Source organism: Bos mutus, chromosome 6 (genome assembly GCF_027580195.1).
Source record: "Bos mutus isolate GX-2022 chromosome 6, NWIPB_WYAK_1.1, whole genome shotgun sequence".
Lineage (NCBI taxonomy): Eukaryota > Metazoa > Chordata > Mammalia > Artiodactyla > Bovidae > Bos > Bos mutus.
Genome location: NC_091622.1, coordinates 34,850,968 through 34,871,608, shown reverse-complemented (window position 1 = coordinate 34,871,608; position 20,641 = coordinate 34,850,968). Strand labels below are relative to the sequence as shown.

Sequence of the window (20,641 nt, the reverse complement as noted above, 5' to 3'; positions counted from 1 at the left end):
GAGTCTAAAAGCACCAAGAGTTCACAGCAGGTATTGCTTGCTATTTGCCTTTTGCTACTTCTGGGGATGTGGTGGATGCTTACCAACTAGTCATGGCTATACTCAATGCAAAGTTCAATTTAAACGCCAGTGAAAAACTGTACTGGAAATCTCATGTTTTTAAACATTTCCAGAATGTTGATGCTTTAAAAATAGTGAATTATGGGCTTCAAGTTCTCTTTTTTTTTCTTTTCTAAGAACACAAGTAGAAAATTTTACTTGAAAACGAACATTTCTTGTTATAAAATCTCAAAGACAAAAATAAATTTTGATCTTTTTAGAGATTCATAATTTTTCTTCTGCCAGCCATGAAACTTTATTTTTATAATTCTAGATTTATATACATACTTTTTTAATGCACATAAACTGCACAGTAAAATGCACTTTGTAGTTTATTATAATTTATTAGATTTTACCACTGTAAGAATAAGTAAATTATTTACATTACAAAATGGCAGAATTTACATGTAGCAGTGGTGAACCTTTTACTTTCTTAATTTATTTTTATTTTTTGGCTGTGCCATGCAGCATGTGGGATCTTTCCCAACCAGGGGTCGAACCCAGGTCCCTGCATTGGAAGCATTTAATTTTGACCACTGTACCACAAGGGAAGTCCCTGATAGACACATTTTAAGATTTCTGTAGGAACTGATTTACCTAGCAGATAATTTACTGACCTTAAACCCCTTTGTTAAAACCCACCTCAAAAGTTAAATTCCATGTTAATAACCTCTTTTCCCAACAACTGTCCTTCCTCCTCCTCCTGTGTGCTCATAAAATTTTAAGTATATCTTTACTACTGAACTTTTTATTTGCACCATAATTATTGATTTCCCAGTATGTCTATCCACCTCCACTAGTATATTTTGAGTTGATCAAAATCAGAGATCATATTGTCCTTATATTATTTCATTGTAATACTCATTAAATAATTTTGAGTACATTAAAAGAAATTTTGTGTATATGTCTAATTTATACATTAATTTCAACAATTGTTGACTCTAATTAACAATAAAATTCCACAAAGGAAATGTGGCACCAACTTTTAGAATAAACAGTAAATCTAACCTATAACATTAAAAAAAATTACAAAATTAAGATCTAGTTTTGAATTAGTATACAAATTACAGATATGAAGACAAGAAATGTATATTTTAAAGCAGTTTAACAGGGAAATTTAAAATGTAACATGTTGAAAATTAACTGTGTTCATTATTGTATAACAAATTTCTGTGTGTAAGAATCAAAGCCTGCAGAAGATCTCCAACAATAGGAATTTCTTTATATCATACTTTAATGAGGGAAAAAATGAGAATGAGTCAGCTTATATCAAATCATTTTTTTTAATACCTTCAAAGGCATGTCATTCAATAAGCCCAGATTAAGTGCACTCTCATATTTTCCTATAATGTGATGTACTGACAAGTGAAATAATAATGTCCTGAGATCAAAAAGCCAGGGATTAACGTAGAGTTTTCTGGATTTTATCTTCAGATTATCTAACTGGGAGGATTAATTTTCCCTGGATGTTGTAGGTAGAAAACGCCCAGCCTAAGTTTACTGAAGTCTGTATTTCTACAAAATAGTTAATGAAATGAATCTTGTGGAAATTTTTCTTTTAACATTAGCTGATAATGTTATGCACTTTATAACAGTTTCTCAATTCCCTGCTTTAAAAGTAATAACAAAATTAATAACAATTATTTAGTATTTATTATGTACCATGATAAACATTTTAGGTCATATATAAAAAGCAACCAATTCTCTCTCTGATTAACTACTGAGGTTATTACCTTAAACATCTATTTTCCCTTATAATATGAATTTAGAATTTTACATGAAATAACTTTACTCAACAAATTAATTTATCTGATATGAGAGAGGGATGGCCCTTATTGCAACTGGTTTATCCTACTGCAATTTTCATGGCCAGATTACTTATAACTACATTTTTGATATTTTACTACTGCCAGGGTGATTGACTGGTGCTGTGCTAAGTCACTTCAGTCATGTCTGCCTCTTTGCAACCTGCAGGGACAGGCTTTTCTGTCCATGGGGATTCTCCAGGCAAGAATACTGGAGTGGGTTGCCATGCCCTCTTCCAGGGGAGCTTTCCAACCCAGGGATCGAACCCAGGTCTCCCATATTGCAGGCAGATTCTTTACCATCTGAGCCACCAGGGAAGTCTTTGGTGCAATGATGTAAATACATTTTACGTCACTGGTGCAATGGTGTAAATACTGCCCATACCAAAATCATCATGGTCTCCCTGCTTAGAAGGATTTTCCATAGTGTTCTGGGGAACACTCACTGAATTGAACTCTAGTAACTATCGAAAAGGCTTCCCTTGTGGCTCAGCTGGTAAAGAATCCGCCTGCAATGCGGGAGACCTGGGTTTGATCCCTGGGTTGGGAAGAGCCCCTGGAGAAGGAAACAGCTACCCACTCCAGTATTCAGCCCTGGAGAATTCCATGGGCTGTGTAGTCCATGGGGATCACAAGAGTGGGACACTACTGAATGACTTTCACTTTTTTCAACTATTGAAAGAAAGTCAAATGAGTTTTGGAAATCCTGGGTTAAACTAAACTATGTAAATTTATTTACTATAGAACAGCTCAGTTTCTTTAATATGCTAAAAGGAAGACAGGATATGCAAAGTTTCCAAACACTTTAAAACCATGGAAACATTAGCTGGCAGGCTACTGTTTTTCAGAAACAATTTGCAAAATATTGTCTTATAGTACAAAACTTCAGTCACTTGTACCAGGCCAAGTGTGTATGCATGCATGCACACAAACACCTCAAAAACTCATGTTTACATTCTATCATTCTAAAAAAAACTCGAAAATTCTGACTTTGTCAATAGTTATCCTTGCAGCCCATCTGCATAGCCTCCATTGGATGGTAGTATTAGTTTATTCTCTAATTTTTACCACAGGCTCTAAACTTTGCAATATGCTTATCCTCTTTTTCATCCATATGGATTCTCCTTCAGTTATTACAATGAAAAGCTGTTAATCCAAGTAGATTATCTTCATATAGCATAGTCTACAACTGTCTGATAACTAGTTTTTACAAAAGTCATACTTTATAACATGCCATTTATAGAAGGTCCCTACAGGGCAGTTTATATATACTGAATCCAACAGAGCAAATGTATGTTGCGCACTTTAACTTAGCTTCTAGAAGAATTAGTTTCAAAGGGTTGTTTTTTATTTATTTACTTTCAGCTGCACTATGTGGCTTACGGGATCTTAGTTCCCTGAACAGGGGTTGAACCCAGGACACGGCAGTGAAAACCCATAATCCTCACCACAAGGCCACCACAGAACTCCCTGTTTTGATTTTATACTCTAACTTTTTTAGTCAAAAGTATGTATAAAAGGGCTTCCCTGAGAGCTCAGTTGGTAAAGAATCTGCCTGCAATGTAGAATACTCTGGTTTGATTCCTGGGGCAGGAAGATCTGCTGGAGAAGGGATAGGCTACCCACTCCAGTATTCTTGGATTTCCCTTGTGGCTCAGCTGGTAAAGAATCGGCCTGCAGTGCGGGAGACCTGGCTTTGATCCCTAGGTTGGGAAGATCCCCAGAGAAGGGAAAAGCCACCCACTCCAGTATTGTGGCCTGGAGAATTCCATGGACTATATAGTATGTATAAAGGTATATATAAAAGTCATATAAATATCTTTCTCCACTAGCTACCAAAATGTAGCTCAAGGTAGATTTCACTACAAAATGATAGTAAAACCTAGGTAATACATACCATTTGCCTTTAGTATTCTAGGTATTTATATATATTCTCATTCACTGAATTATTTTATAGATGAGGAAACTGAATCACAGAAAGGTAATGAATCTTGCAGAATAGTCACACAGCTAGTAAGGGGTAAGCAGAAATTTGGACTAAAGACTTCCGGCTTCAGTGTTTGTGGCCTTAACCAAAACATTGTATTAATATTCCCATTTGATTTTCTCAAAATCTATTTTATAACTTAGCAATAGAAGCATGTTATTTTGCTGAGGCCCTGCCATATTTACTGTTTTCTCATCATATGAGTTATATTTTATATCTGATTGTATGATTATATCTTATTTTATCATGCCTGTCAGAAAGCTTGGAGTACATAAAACATAAAACTCAATCACAGCAAGTCCATATATTAAAGTTGCTAAATTGTGATTTTTCTATTTCTATCATTATCCTCCTGCTCTTCCTCATCATCACCACCATAATTTTCATCATTTTTGCTATTCACTTATTGTAATCTTGTTACAGACCTAATTTCAAAATTTGGGTGAAATTAGGCCAAACAGAGATAAATACAATAAATAATTCACTGATCATCCCAAGGGTATTTCCTAAAATGTCTTCTGAATCAAGGAAGTATTATAATTTGTATATTTTAGTGTCAGAATATTTCATTGTACTCTATAGAAAATTTTCATTCAACTCTTTAAAAATGGCAGTCCTTTTATGATATTCCACTATCATTTGCCAGAACATTAAGTTGACCAGAATACTCAAATGTTATACTACTATAAGTTAAACAATGAAACTAGTCAATTCAGTCATCATTCTTGACAATTACAAACACTTTTACTTATTTATAACAAATACTTAACATACTTAAAATATTTAATATTTAATAAAGAATCAAGATTAAACAAAGCTGATGTTTTCTAGAATGCTCCTCTATGGGCAGAGTGGTTATTTATATTTACATTCTGAACGATACGTGCTGGGCTATCCTGCTTACTAGATATTTTCAATATCATCCTTGAATATAAGTTCCACAAAGCTTACCTGTTGTCACACCATGAACTACCCCTTCCTTGGTTTTGGATCCTACAAAAACAAACAAATTCAAACCATAAGCTTCAAAGTCACCTTTACTGCTAATGAGCTACTTTTAAATACATCTAATGGAAAAACAATATCTCACTCTTCAAAAACCCATATGTAAAGATATCCTCAGGGAGCAAAAAATTTTAAACAAAAAAAGTCAGTAACCATTACAACAAATACAACAAAGCAAAGCTAACAGGATACTCTCCAATTAAGATTTTAGCACACAGTAACAGCTTTTCAACCCCTTGTGTCCCACTTCACATATCAACTTACAGAAAGTTAAAAAGAAAAGGTGAGAAAACACAGGGTCTGGCTGGGAAGGTGATTTTGGATTCAAAACTGCAGAAGCTCTACTAAAATGCAATACAGAGAAAGATTCCTTAACCCATGGAACACAAATGGATGGGGGAAGGAGAGAAGGAATTCATAGTTGTTGAACATCTATTATGAAAAAGGCATTTTTCATCTCATTTAATGTTTGTGATAACCCCCCATTTCAAATCATGCCCATTTTATTCCACATGAAGCAATTACAAATTAAAGTTAAATGATTTGTCTGAAGTCACCAGCTATAAGCATGTTCAAATTAAGGGCTCTGTGACCCTAAGCCCATATTGTTTCTATGAAACCAGGCAAGCCTTCAGAAGGAATACTGTATTTGATCACTGAAGTATGACTAATGCTAGCTTCAAGAAGGGGTAAGATAGGAATTTTCCCCAAATCTTGACCATTACCAAACCTTTACACAAAGAGTTTATGAATATGTATTGCTAAAATTAAGTTTGTGAATAATTTTATTCATCAGCTCTCTAATATTGGATTTTTAGTGTAATTCATACAGCTTTATAATGATCTTGGAGAAAATAACAACAAAAAGAAAATTCATTTGAAAACTACCCTGTAAGCTAAATAAAGTAATTCTATCAGACAGAGAAGAATGTAAGGAAATTAGGACCAAAAAACTGGGAAATGAATATTTATCATACACTACCTGCCACCCCTTCAACCCCTTATTTTTAAAAACAACTAGTAAAAATATATTTTAACAGTTGGCCTGTAGTCTATTCTCTCTGCCTCAGTTATACCTGATAATTTAATCTTTGGCTAAATCATGGAATGTATCCTGAACCAAATATACAAGAAAGACTTAATGAGGTTGCTTTGTATCAAACCAATCACCTTTTTTTGGCTGTCATAATTGTTTAGTAGTATATGTTACTGATGATTAACTTTTAATTGATAAGTAATCTGTAATGAAAAGATAAAGCTACAAAATACGTGCCAAGTGGTATGTCACCAGTAATGTGATAGACAGATAGACCTTATAGATAATTAGATCTCATAACAGATAACAGCTGAAGGGATCCTAGATCTGATGGCATCCCTAAGCTGATGTAGCCCACATCCATTCCCTTCTTCTCTGTTATGACTTCACAAAGCTGCAGAGTGGAGATCAGAAATAACGCCTGGGCACTGCCAAGGACTCAATTATGCTGTTGTGCATGTCATGTTGACTATCTCAGTATGTTGGAGGTGAAGCAAATTGTGACTTGGGAGTTTGATATCAATCTACAGTCCAGACCACTGCTACTTATTGAGCAGAATTTCACTGGAAGAGTTTTGAAGGTCATTTTCTTTCCTTTACTGTTACAATACTTAGCATAGAACTACATTTTTTTTTGCTTTTGAATTTCACTCTCAACTTATAATTTATAAACCATTTGATTGAGAAATTTTTGGTCCATTAAACTGAAGTAGGTTGATTGAAAATTTGTATACAAAGATATCACAAAAGGAGAAAAAAACATAAAAATAATACTGATCCTTATGGTGGTTCATCAATTAGCATTAAAAGCTACTCTCTCATGAGGCTTAAGAAAACCATGTGCTAAACTTGTTCAGCCATAAGTGAAACAGGAAAATTTTCCCTAGTTACTTCTAATCTTTCAAGCTAGTTATTGATAATAGTTCTTATAATGAAGGATAAAATTATAGAAAGAAAATAAATGGACAAAGAAATTATTCTGTTGCAGAGTTTGTGTGCATGAGTTAATCGTTCAGTCCTGTCAGACTCTTTGCAACCCCGTGGACGGTAGCCCACCAAGCTACTCTGTCCATGGGATTCTCCAGGCAAGAATACTGGAGTGGGTTGCCATTCCCTTCTCCAGGGGATCTTTCCGACCCAGGGATCGAACCCAGGCCTCCTGCGTGGCACAGGTTCTTTACCATTGGAGCCACCAAGCAGCGTTTATTTGACAATAATAACCATGGCTCCTACATATAAAAGTACACTAACAAAAATTCTCAATGAAATGTTAATGAATCAAACACAACAATGCATGAAGAGAATTATACATCACAATCAGGTGGCATTTATCATAGGTATGTAAGGCTGGTTCAATGTTTGAAAGTCAATTAAGTAATTCTTCACATCAGCAGGACCAAAAAGACAAATGTCATGATCATATTAATAGATGCAGAAAGAGCATTTGCAAAACCGAACACCTGCTGCTGCTGCTAAGTCGCTTCAGTCGTGTCCGACTCTGTGCGACCCCATAGACGGCAGCCAACCAGGCTCCCCTATCCCTGGGATTCTCACTTGTGATAAAAAACCCTCCCAGTAAACTAGAAATAGAGAAGTTTCTCAACCTGATAGAAAATATCTACCAAAAAGTCTACAGCTAACATCATATTTCATTGTGAGACACTAGTAACTTTATTACCAGGAACAAGGCAATAATATCCCCTTTCACCATTCCTTCAACATCTTACAGGAAGCCCTAGCTATTGCAATAAGACGAGGAAATAAAAGATATCTGGGAAAGATGAAACAAAACTGTCAAGAATGAATAAAAAATATTCTGGTGCTAATAAGTTATTATAGAAAGATTGCAGGATGCAAGGTTAAAAAGTCAATCACCTTCCTATATACCAGTAATGAATGGAGCAGAATTTGAAATTAAAAACACAGTATCATTTACATTAGCATAAAAAATAAATAAAATACCTGGGCATAAATTTAATGCAATATACAAGATCTATATGGGAAAAATTATGAAGCTTTGATAACAAAATCAAAGAACTACATAAATGGAGAGAGATTCCACATTCATGGATAGAAGACAGAATATTAACAACATGTTGCTGCTGCTGCTAAGTCACTTCAGTCGTGTCCGACTCTGTGCGACCCCACAGACAGCAGCTCACCAGGCTCCCCCATCCCTGGGACTTTCCAGGCAAGAACACTAGAGTGGATTGCCATTTCCTTCTCCAATGCATGAAAGTGAAAAGAGAAAGTGAAGTCGCTCAGTCGTGTCCAACTCTTTGCGACCCCATAGACTGCAGCCTACCAGGCTCCTCTGTCCATGGGATTTTCCAGGCAAGAGTACTGGAGTGGGGTGCCATTGCCATGTTAGCTCTTCCCAACTTGATTTTACAATTCCATGTTCATGTATGTATACACACACACACACACATATATATATAGAGAGAGAGAGAACCACCAACTCAATGGACATGAATTTGAGCAAATTTCGGGAGATAGTGGAGGACAGAGGAGCCTGTTGTGCCATGGTCTATAGAGTCACAGAGTTGGACACGACTTAGCGACTGAGCAACAACAATCTCAAGCAAAACCCCAGTTATTTTGTGGATGTTAACAAACTGATTCTAAAGTTTATGTGGAGAGGCAAAGATCAAAAGTAGCCAAAATGGTATTGAAGAAGAACAAAGTTAGAGGACTGACACTACCAAATTTCAAGACTTCTTACAGAGCTGTCATAATCAACACAATGTGATATTGGTGAAAGAATAAACAAATAGATCAAGGGACTAGAAAAGAGAGCCCAGAAATACACAAACATAAATGTAATCAACTGATTTTTGACAAAGGAAAAAAGGCAATAAAATGGAACAAAGATAGTCTAAACAAATGGTGTTAGAACAACTGGACATCTACATGAAAAAAAATAATTTCAACTTTATACCCTTCGCAAGCAAATAATCCAAAATGAATCATAGCCTTAAGTGTAAAATGTGAAACTATAAAACTTCTAGGAGATCACATTGAAGAACATCTACATAATCTCAAGTATGGCAATGACTGTTAAGCTATACCACCAAAGACACATCCCATTAAATCATTAATAAGTGAGAATTCACTTAAATTAAAAACTTCTATGAAAGACAATTTCAAAAGAATAAGAAAACAATCTACAGACAGGAAAATATTTATGAAATATCTGGAAAGAAGACAGAGAACTCTTAAAAATCAAAACTAAGAAAACAAATAACCTGATTAAAAAATAGGCCAAAGATCTTAATAGATACTTCATCAAAGAAGATGTGGAGATGGCAGATAAGCATTTGAGAAGATGCTCCACATCCTATGTCACCAGTTTTAAAATACAAATTAAAATAACAGTGCAATGCCACTACATATGTATTAGTATGGCCAAAGTCCAGAACACTGACAGCACCAAATTTTGTCAAGGAAGTAGAGTAACAAAAACTGTCATTAATTGCTGGTGGGAATGCAAAATGGTGTAGTCCCTGTGGAAGATCGTTTGATGGTTTCTTTGAAAACTAAACATATTTTATCATATGACCCAGCAATTGTTGTGCTCTTTGATATTTACCCAAAGGAGCTGAAATCTTATATACACACAAAAACCTGCACACAGATGTTTATAGCAGCTTTATTCATAACTGCCAACTCTCTGAAGCAAGTAAGATGTCCTCCAAGTACCAAAATGTAGGAGGTGAATGATAAACCTGAGACAACAGAATATTATTTGGCACTAAAAAGAAATGAGCCATTCAAAGACATGAAAGAATTTAAATGCGTATTATTAATTGAAAGAAGCCAATCTCAACAGGCTAAACAATATGTGATTCCATTGATATGACATTTTGGAAAAGGCAAAACTATGGAGAGAAAAAGATCAGGGATAGCCAGGGGTTGGGAGAAGGCCATGAATAAGTAGCGCACAGAGGATTTTTAGGACACTGAAAATACTCTATATATTATAATGATGAATGTGGGTGTATGTTAGTCACTTAGTCGTGTCCGACTCTTTGTGACCCCATGGACTGTAGCCTACCAGGCTCCTCTGTCCATGGGATTCTCCAGGCAAGAATACTGGAGTAAATTGCCATTTCCACATTTGTCCGAACTCACAGAATGTATTGCAGAGTGATCCTTAATGGAAGCTATGGAGTTTGGATGATTATGATGTGTCAATGTAGGTTCATCAGTTGTAACAAATGTACCATCTGGCAAAGGATGTTGGTATTTTGAGAGGTTATGCATGTGTGGGGGTTGGGGTACATGGGAAACCTCTATACATCAATTTTTCTGTTAATTTAAAACTGTTATAAAAATTAAGTCTTAAATTTTTTTAAGGGATGCCTTTTTACTTATAGGTTCTGCTTTATTATGATATTCTCACAAGAACTCTGCAAGATACTCGCATTTATTCAAATTGTATTTTTACAAATGAGTAAAGTGATGCTTAGATATGTTAAGTACCTTCCCCATTATCCTAGAGGTAAAATGTGGTATAGTCTGGACTGGAATTTATTTATTTTTTTTCATTTTAATATTTTTTTTTGGAATTTAAGTTTAACATCAAATCTACATTTTTTCCTACTTTATCAGGAGTCAGTAAACTATAGCCTATGAGCCAAATAAACTCTCCAGATGTTTTGGTAAGTAAAGTTTTATAGGAACATAGTCACCCTAATTATTGTTTATGGCTGCCTTCACTTGAGAGCAAAGTTGATCAGTTGAAACAGATATCATACCCTAAAATTATTCAGTACCCCTTTACGGAAAAAGCTTGCCAAAACCTGGTAGTACTATAACTTCACAAGATCATACTTCATCCTGAATTATGTATTTGTGTTCAACTTTTAATTGACTTTAAAATATTAACTGATAAATAGTATATAGAATGTACTCTGCTAAATACCATAATAAACACTGAAGATTATTTTTTAAAATATGTGCACATAAATCGAAATTTCATATAATAATCTCAGAGAAAATAACAAAATTAATCTCTAAAAAAATTAAGTCATTTTATTTGCCCAAACTCATGGTTGAAAATGAAAACAAGTACAATGTTTTCCAGATGATAATCCTGCTTATTACCTGGAAAATAGCAACATGTTAATGTAATAGTCAGTGGTTCTTGGACTCATTCAAAACTAACAAATCAATATTATCCAACTAAAAAAAATCTTAAAAGTAACTAAGTTATAAAGTAACTGAAATCAAGGAATGGTTACAAAGCATGCGCTTGCACAACTTGGAACACTGAGGACAAATATAAAAATACTGATTATCTAAATGTCACTGATTCAGTATTCCAAATTCCACCTAAAAAGGTACAATCCACATTTCACAAGAAAAAAACTGAGATTAACTCATTGAATTTTCCCTCTTGTAACATCTTTTAATTCAATGACTTTCTGAAAATATACTTTAAGATAAAGAGTAATTTAACTAGAGGTTTGTGGTAAGATTAAACCAAAATAAAGAGTCTATGAACAGTGAGAAAAATATGAGAAATATTCATAAAAATCATTCCAAGTATAACTTTTCTCCAGCCCATCTATATCAAAGAGACAATATAGCTTTCTTTCACCCCATAGACATAGACAGAGTATTCTACACAATCCATTATGCTCATCCTCCACTTTCTTACTCATCCTTTGGCTACTGTTGCTACACCTGCTACGAGAGAATGTGACCTAGCTCAGAGGAGGAGCTCTTCTTTAAGAGACAGAATGGGCAGTGGGTGAATGTATGTTTATGTGCCTGTTTGTATCCCAATAGATGAGTGTGTGTCTATGTGTATGCCTATTTCTTCACCCAAAGAATTCCAGGTGACTTGTGAAATAACACCTAACCTAACACAGTTTAAGATAAAAAAAAAGAGTAGGGCTTCCCTGATAGCTCGGTTGGTAAAGAACCTGCCTGTAATGCAGGAGACCCTGGTTTGATTCCTGGGTCAGGAAGAGCCTCTGGAAAAGGGATAGGCTACCCACTCCAGCATTTTTGGGCTTCCCTTGTGGCTCAGTGGGTAAAGAATCCAGTTGAAATGTGGGAGACCTGGGTTTGATCCCTGGGTTGGGAATATCCCCTGGAGAAGGAAAAGGTTATCCACTCCTGTATCTCCATGGACAGTCCATGGGATCACAAAGAGCCAGACAGGATGAAGCAACTTTCACTTCACTGCAAGAATACTCTGATGTGGGAATTTATAAACAAGGAAAAACAGTAAGCATCTAATTTATTGTATCATTTGATAAATGAACTATATAAATGTCTCAGAGATATTAGCAGCCTTCAAGCACTTTCTTGAGTTTAGTTCCCAACTTACCAAGTGGTCACAAGAAGCAACTCCAAAGACTTGTCTGTCCTTTCCTTTTTAGGGTCACAGTAGGTCTCTCTTTACATATCTCAAGATTGTATCAACATCTTACTTTTAAATTAGGATACACTGAAATTAGCCTACATTATTCATGAAGATAAATCAAAAGCTCATGAAGGAGTTTGATTTTAAGATACTATTGAATATTTTCTAAGACTGAGTTTTTAAAACTGTCCTCAGAGCTATAGTTACTTACACATAAAAACATTCATTTTAAAAAAGAAACAAAGTCCTAAATATTACTGCAAAATTAAATAGTCTGTAAAAACAAAATAGCCCCACTTTGTATATTAGCTCAAACACACACATTCACCTACTTACACACACCTCTGATTCAGCCCATCACTTTGAGTGGAGATGCAAAACTGAATCAAGTGAGAAATACCAGCATTTAAAGCAACAATCATCCTAACCCATCAATCCCAAATAAATATCAAAGTGACATTTAGGGCTTACCTACCTACATAGAGAACACCCTCTTTTGTCCTTCCTGCTGCTTCTGCCACACCCTGCTTGGTTTTTTCAGCAGCAGCCACGACTCCCTCCTTGGCCTTTGAAAGTCCTTTCATGAAAACATCCATGGCTAACGAATTCCTTTACACCACACTGGAGAACACAAAATACACTTTGAGAACTTCGGCGTAAAATACGAAATTAGAACCACCCAAAGTAAAAACTATTGAAAGATCAATAGAATCCTCAAAAGAGTGAGATTCTCTTAAGTGTACCTCCATTTCAACCACTGGACAAAGGAGGCTTTTCTTAGCTTTTGCATTAAAAATTTAGCATCTCCCATCCATCTTGGCTGGATAAAGTCTAGCCGCCTAAACATGGATTAGGATGAATCATATGAGCTGTTCTTAACGCGTTTCCTAAGTGGAATTGCACGGAAAGATAGACTCTTCTTTTAACTTCCCAGGGTCCAAATAGTGACAGTGTAAGTTAGAAGTGCGTTTAGAAGACACCACAGGAAAAGGAAAGGGACCTGAAGGCAGGGGGTCAGGGACACGCTTAAATTCCAGAAGGCAGCTAACAGATCAACCACGAATAGGGGAGGGAAGGAACCACTCACTCTGGGTGTAGCTGAACCTCAGGCCAACTGCGAGCCCACCGCCCTCTCTCTAATTCACCCAACCATGCACCCGACCCTGGGCTATCAACCCAGAATGTGCAGGAGGGCGCGAGTTCACAACCGCGGAAGCCTCAGGAGGCGCCCCAGCCACCCGTGGGGGCGTTCTCAGTTCCTGGAACCCGCCCCCAACCCTGCGCCGCACCTGTTAACCCCTTATCACCTGTTGACTCGCCCTCTCAGCGCTCCCACTTAACCATTTGCCAAACACAGCTTGTTTACTTCACAGAGAGAACAGAGAGGGCGGACTAGGGAAGGGGGGCGGTTAAGGAAAGCGACAAACAAAAGTTGAATACTCATACTCCCTGGAGCATCCTCGCGTTTCCCAAAGGAAAAGCTTATCCCTGAGAATCCAGACCTCTCGGCCTCTGAGGACGAGAAGAGGGAAGTAATCGAAGCAGGAGGCAAACAGGTCAATTTTCTTTCCTCAAGCTCACCCTAGGGATAAGTACTCACCTCTGAGAGAGACGCGACTACAGCTGGTCCTCAGCAGCGCGCCCACCCCCACCCCGCGCGCGCCCCCGGGCGTCCGCAACGACTCTTCTCCCACCAGGTGTTCTCCATGACTTCCAAAGCTGCCCAGTTAGTTCCGCAAGCACTTACCAGATTTCCTCGGCTCCTCGGAACTCCAATTTCTCCCCCACCCCCACTTAAAAAAATTTAAAAACAATTCCCAAATGTTATTTAAGTGGGAAGAGAGAGGATAAAGAGCGCACAGGAAGGGTGGAGGCGGCACCAGAAGAGGGATGGTCCCCAGGGGAGGCGCCTGTCAGCACAAGCCTGCGCTGGGAGGCGGGGGGCGTGGGAGGCAAACCCACAAACCTGCCGTCGAATTGCCACTCCTCGTCCCCCGCACGCGAGGATTCGAGAGAAAACAGCAGAAGGTCGGAAGGGAAGGGTTGGGGGGGAGCGGGAAAGAGCGCCAAGGATGCTAAAGGCGCGGCTCGGTCCCTGGGTCCGCTCTAAAGCCAGCACACACCTCACCCGGCGTCGCCGCGCTCGGTCGCTCGCCCCCTCTCCTTCTAGTCTCCGTGGTCCTCCTCCTCCCCTTCCTCTCACCGCCTCCGCGGCTGATTTGTCAGCTCCTCTCCCCGCCCCTCTCCCGGCGCTTGCTGCTTTCCCAGCCGCGTGCACTTCACTCTCTCCTCGGATGGGGATGGGGGCGGGGGAAGACGGAACCTCCAACTCCCGCCTCCCGCCTGGACCTAGGGTACTGGAAGATGGGGTGCTCTTCGGCTCACCTCGAGTTCAGGGTCACGGGAGCTCTCGTGGAGATCCCGAGTGTTAGGCTTGGGCTGAAGTCTCTCCCTCTTTCCCATCACCCCCCATCCTTGTCTCCGCCTTTCCCTCTGGTTCCTCGCGGGGACCCCCACGTCAGATCCAGCCTCGGGAAGCGGGGAGTGTGACAGGTCGACCACCAAAGACAGAGCCAGTCTCTCGAGGAGCTGCTGAGACAGGCAATCTAGGAAGCGTGCTCACATTAGCTCTGCCAAGAGCACGTTTCCCTCAAATCAATGTTAACGATGCTTTTGTTTAAATATCCCCCAGATTTGGGCCTACTCTTAACCTCTCGTGAGCCCGATATGGTCTCGCGGGCGGAGAGGAGACTAGTAACGAAGAGTTACAGGTTGAAGAGGCAGGAGGAGGCTAGTCAAATCCTCTCTCCACCCCACTATCACCATTTTCTTTTCCACCAATCAGCGGCTGCCAGACGCTGTTTTCTTTTCGCATCAGTGGAACAAGGAATAAACATTCCGCAGCCGTCGAAACCAAACGGCTGGACGGTTTTTCATTCTCAGAATGGAATTTACTTTCCAGATGCAGGTGCCTAGATGGAAGAGACATATCCAGCGTGATTGATTCTCCTGAACCAGTATATCCAGTTTTTTCAGAGCCTTCTGAAAAGGGAGATTCTATCAACACATACCACTCACTTTCCTGACTTCGAATTCGCGTTGTCCTCGGTGCTGACACGCCAACCCCATCTCACACACCGGCACGTAGACAGACACACGCAAGGGGTTCGAGACAATTTTTACACTGTTTAACACAGTTTCACCTTTAAAAGCTGGTGGGGAAACAGCTGGTCCTGGATCACACCGGAATGGAGAACGAAACTCCTCCCCTCAACGGACTCCCTCTGCTTTCTTTGCCTGGAAGGGAGGATGCTTTTAGACCTGTAACGGAAAACGCATCTTTGCTATATGTTTTTTGTTCCTTTGTATTGTGCTTATTTTTTGTAGGACGGAAAAAAAGGCTTTCTCTGAACCTTGCACCTCTCTCTGATCCTTGCACTCACACTCTGAAATGTGAGTAAAAAGCAATTTAAATCTACAAAACAACCGTTTGAAACCAAAAGAGATGGGAAGCGAGTATATGCTACGTAAGCAACTCTTTGCACTATTGGTCGGCTCATTTGAAAAGTGGCTTTCCAAAACACTCATATTTTGCTTCCTTGGGATCGGAGAAGGAAGTTGGGAGTTGGTTTGCTTTATGACTTTGAGAGTTTCAACAAGTCATATCCTTCTGTTCATTGATCCCTCTCTTTTCAACTTTTTACTATGGGAAATGTTCAAACATATACAAAAGTGGAGAAAATAAAGGATTCACGGTGGAATAGCACCCAACTTCCACTATTTTCCAGTTCATGATTAATCATGTTTCATCATATTCTCATCCACTCCCCTTTTTTAAATCACTACTCCCATTCCCCATTTTTAACTAAATCCCAAGAATTATGTATATCTTTTCATTTGTAAATAATTCAGCATACATTCATAAGATATCAGAACTATTTTAAAGTAAACACAATGATGTTTTGCTGGTCTTTTAAAAAACTTTAAAAGTAAAGTTTGCATGCAGTGATATGTTCCACTCTATATTCCTTTAAATCCGTTTTTTTTTATTTTATTTTATTTTTAAACTTTACAATATTGTATTAGTTTTGCCAGATATCGAAATGAATCCACCACAGGTATACCTGTGTTTCTTAAATCTGTTTTGAAAAGTACATGCATTAATGTACCCCACACCATTTTGAAGAAATAAGACATTTTCATCCCCTAGAAATTTCCCTTGTGCCCTTTTCAGTTGTACAGATTCTATGTATTTTATTTCATAAAAATAAAACCATACAATATGAACTTAAAAAAAAATCTCTCTGGCTTCTTCACTCAGCCTAATACTTGGTCATTCATGTTTTTGCATAAACTAGTGGTATTTATTACTTTCAATTGTTTCTTTTTATTACTGCCAATAATAGTGTTTTGCACTGTGACGCATCACAACTAGTTATTTAATATATTTAGTACATATTAATATTCAATTATGATATATACATAGTTAACAGAGACCTTCTTGAGTAGTCAAAGGGATGAATAAAGTAACAGATATTTTAGACTCCGTACAGACCAATGAGAGGATTATTTTTAGGCCCTGTGAAGACCAATAAGAGAATTATTTTGGAGCAGTTGTTAAATTTTGCTACTTCTTACAGCATTATATGATTCCACATCTTTATGTGTTATATTATGGTTGGCAAAAGACTATTGTATGATCATTTAATCATAACAAATGGGTAAGTTAAGTTTTATTATGTAACTTTTATAGTCAGGGAATCTAAGGCTCAAAGAATTTTGGTAAAAGGCAGAAATTGCATAGCTTTAAAGTAGCAGAGCTGACATAAGCCAGTAGGAACTATTCCAAAAGGCCAGTTGTCTCCTGAACTGGCAGTACTCTCTGGTACCTTACTCTCTGGGAATGGGATAGGGTGGGAGGTAAAAGGTGAGACCCAGTTCTGTTAGAAATAGCCTTTGAATTTGGATATGACCTTGGAAATCAAGGAGAGTTTCTGTTCCAAAACATTGCCTTCATATTTGAAATGTTGCCATTTCTATATTAGTAATTATAGGAGAAGTTGATTGCTCATCAACCACAAAAAAGAAAATTATAAAATTATAATTAAATCAAAATTATAAAATATTTTTTTGCCATTTAAAACTTTACGTTTTACTCCTCTTTTCATCCCTCAAAGTGCCTTGAATACAGTAAGCATTCAATAAACTTTTAGTTACTGGTGATATCAGTAGTGACTTTTCTTATGTTCTACCTGTATATTCTGAGCTCAGTATTCCTAAGGAGGCAGAGCAACTCAAGCACAAAGAAGGGAACTGGAAGTTAATAAAGGGTTGTTTTGGTTTGTTTTTTTTTTTTTTTCACTTTCATCATTAGTTTACAACATAGCCTTGAGATAATTTTTAACTATTAGGATATAACTTTAAAGCTTAAGCTAAAAAAATTTAACTAATTGAATGACTTGAACCTCATAAGGAATATGGAAGGATAATTGTTTGGGAGGCCTTACTGACTGTATGTTTTGTTAATGACTACACTCATGTTTGTTTTACTCTTTGATAAATGAAATCTAGATATTTTGCTTCTTTCTAATAGGAATGCTTGAGTTTAATTAAGTAATTTAGCTTAAGAGTAACATTCTATGAAATGCATGATTAATCTAAACCCTCTGGCTTTAGCATAAAATAAGTAAATTTTTACGTGTGCCATGTGGTAAGCTTGAACTACAAAGTGGAATGATGTGAAAAATAAGGAAGCTTCAGTGACTATAAACGAAAGGAAGGATAAGAATTGATTTAATGTGTGTCAGTAAGGGAAATGCAATCTTTACTATCTCTGAATGTTTTTATTCTATATGTGTTGTAAACACAAGGAACAATGTAATGTTGATTCTTGGGCCACTTGTTTCTTATTCTCTGTTTGCACCTTACCCTCGTCTTCTGTAGATGTATGAAAAACAGGAGGTAGTGAGATCTTGGTATGCTTCTCTTCTATTTCACAGTGGGTACAGAAGGGAAAGCCTAATGCATCCAGTTGGGATGGCATTGTATGTGGTACTGGAAAGGGTTGCACTTGAGACAAGGCAGTAGGGTTACTCCAAAGAGATAAAAAGGAATTTTAAAAGTGTATAAAGTCCAAAGAAGATTATCTAATTTGACCCTGTGTAAAACTTCATGTTGTTTCTACAATGTCATATACAGCAAAAAATAAACTAAAAAAACTAAATGCACTCACACTCAGTTGTGTCCAATTCTTTGTGGTCCCATGGACTATATCCCTCCAGGCTTCTCTGTCCATGGGGTTTCCCAGGCAAGAATACTGGCATGGATTTCCATTTCCTACTCCAGAGGATTTTCCTGACCCAGAGATTGAACCTGCATCTCTTATGTCTTCTGCATTGGCAGGAAGGTTCTTAACCATCAGCGCCACCTGGGAAGCCCAAAAAACAATGGACATTTATTCTAGCACAATGTCATTTATCACATTTGTCAATATTGTAGTATATCCTCATTAATGTTTAGTGACCATAAATTGTAACCACAAAAAATGTCATATGAAATATGTAAAATTCAAATGGATATCATTTTAAATATCCTTGTCATTTTGGTGCTAAGAATATTAAGACATGCAAGATCCAAGATTAAAAATTTCAAAACTAGATATAAAAGATTGTTTAAATATTTGGGGATCTAAAAGTTCAAATGGATGGCCAGCAGATGCATGAAAAGATGCTCAGTATTATGAATTATTAGAGAAATACAAATCAAAACCACAATGAGGTATCATCTCTCACCAGTCAGAATGACCATCATCAAAAAGTTTATAAATAATAAATGCTGGGAAGGGTGTACAAAAAGGGAACTCTCCTATGCTGGTGGTGGGAATGTAGTTTGGTGCAGCCACTATGCAGAACACTATGGAGATTTCATTAAAATATAGAATTATCATATGATCCAGTAATTCACTCCTAAAGCAAAAAGATAAGAAAACACTACTTTGAAAAGATACATGCATCTTAATGTTCATAGCAGCAATATTTACAATAGCTAAGACACCTCTGTGCCCATCCACATATATATGCAATGGGATACTACTCAGCCATAAAAATTAATGAAATAGTGCCATTTGCAGCAACATGGATGGATCTAGAAATTATATTAAGTGAAATTAGACAAATATGATATCACTTATATGTGGCATCTAAAAATGATACAAATGAACTTATTTATGAAAGAAACAGACTCACAGACATAGAAAACAGACTTATGATTATCAAAGGGTGAAGATGGAGGGAGGGATAAATTGGGAATTTGAGATTAACATATACACACTACTACCTAGGAATAAACCTACCTAAGGAGACAAAAGATCTGTATACAGAAAACTATAAGACATTGATAAAAGAAATCAAAGGGAACATAAACAGAGAGATATATCATGTTCTTGGATTGGAAGAATCAATACTGTGAAAATGACTATCCTACCCAAAGCATTCCCAATCAAATGCATTCCCTATCAAATTCAATTCATTTGAATTGGGATTCAATGCATTCCCCATCAAATTACTAAAGGCATTTTTCACAGAACTAGAACAAAAAACTTCCACAGTTCATATGAAAACACAAAAGATCCAAATAGCCAAGGCAATCTTTGGAAAGAAAAATGGAACCAGAAGAATCAACCTTCCTGACTTTAGACCATACTACTAAGCTACAGTCATCAAGACAGTACTGTACTGGCACAAAACAGAAATATAGGCCAATAGAACAAGACAGAAACCCCATAGATAAACCCACACACCTATGGGCACCTTATCTTTGACAAAGGAGACAAGAATACACAATGGAGATAAGATAGTCTCTCAATAAGTAGTGCTGGGGAAACTGGACAGCTACATGTAAAAGAACAAAACACTTCCTAACACCACACACAAAGATAAAATGGATTAAAGACCTAAATCTAAGACCAGAAACTATAAAACTCTTAGAGGAAAACATAGGCAGAACACTCCTTGACATAAATCAAATCAAGATCCTGTTTGACTGGCCTCCTAGAGTAATGGTAATAAAAATAAAAAATAAGGAAATGGGACCTAATTAAACGTAAAGGCTTTTGCACAGCAAAGGAAACCATAACAAGATGAAAAGATAACCCTAAGAATGGAAAAAAAATAGTTTCAAATTAAGCAATTGAGAAAGGATTAATCTCCAAAACACACGAGCAGCAAAATATACAAACTCAGTATCATAAAAACAAACAACCCAGTCAAAAAAAATGAGCAGAGGACGTAAATAGACATTTCTCCAGGGAAGACATACAGTTGGCTAATAAA

The 20,641-nt window shown here is 37.2% G+C and overlaps 1 protein-coding gene across 4 annotated transcripts in view; it reads right to left on the bottom strand.

Moving 5' to 3' along the window:
• SNCA (synuclein alpha) overlaps positions 1-14,497 on the bottom strand; it is a 146,727-nt gene extending 132,230 nt beyond the window's left edge. Inside the window, exons 1-3 of one of the 4 annotated variants that reach the window (XM_005904452.3) lie at positions 14,435-14,497; positions 12,787-12,932; positions 4,843-4,884 (exon numbers count right to left, since the gene is read on the bottom strand). In XM_005904452.3, coding sequence (XP_005904514.1) covers positions 4,843-4,884; positions 12,787-12,907 — 163 coding nt within the window. In that variant the 5' untranslated portion in view covers positions 12,908-12,932; positions 14,435-14,497. The other 3 variants (XM_005904453.3, XM_014481021.2, XM_070372930.1) reach the window with 3 other exon arrangements.
• Between the last annotated feature and the right edge of the window lie 6,144 nt (positions 14,498-20,641).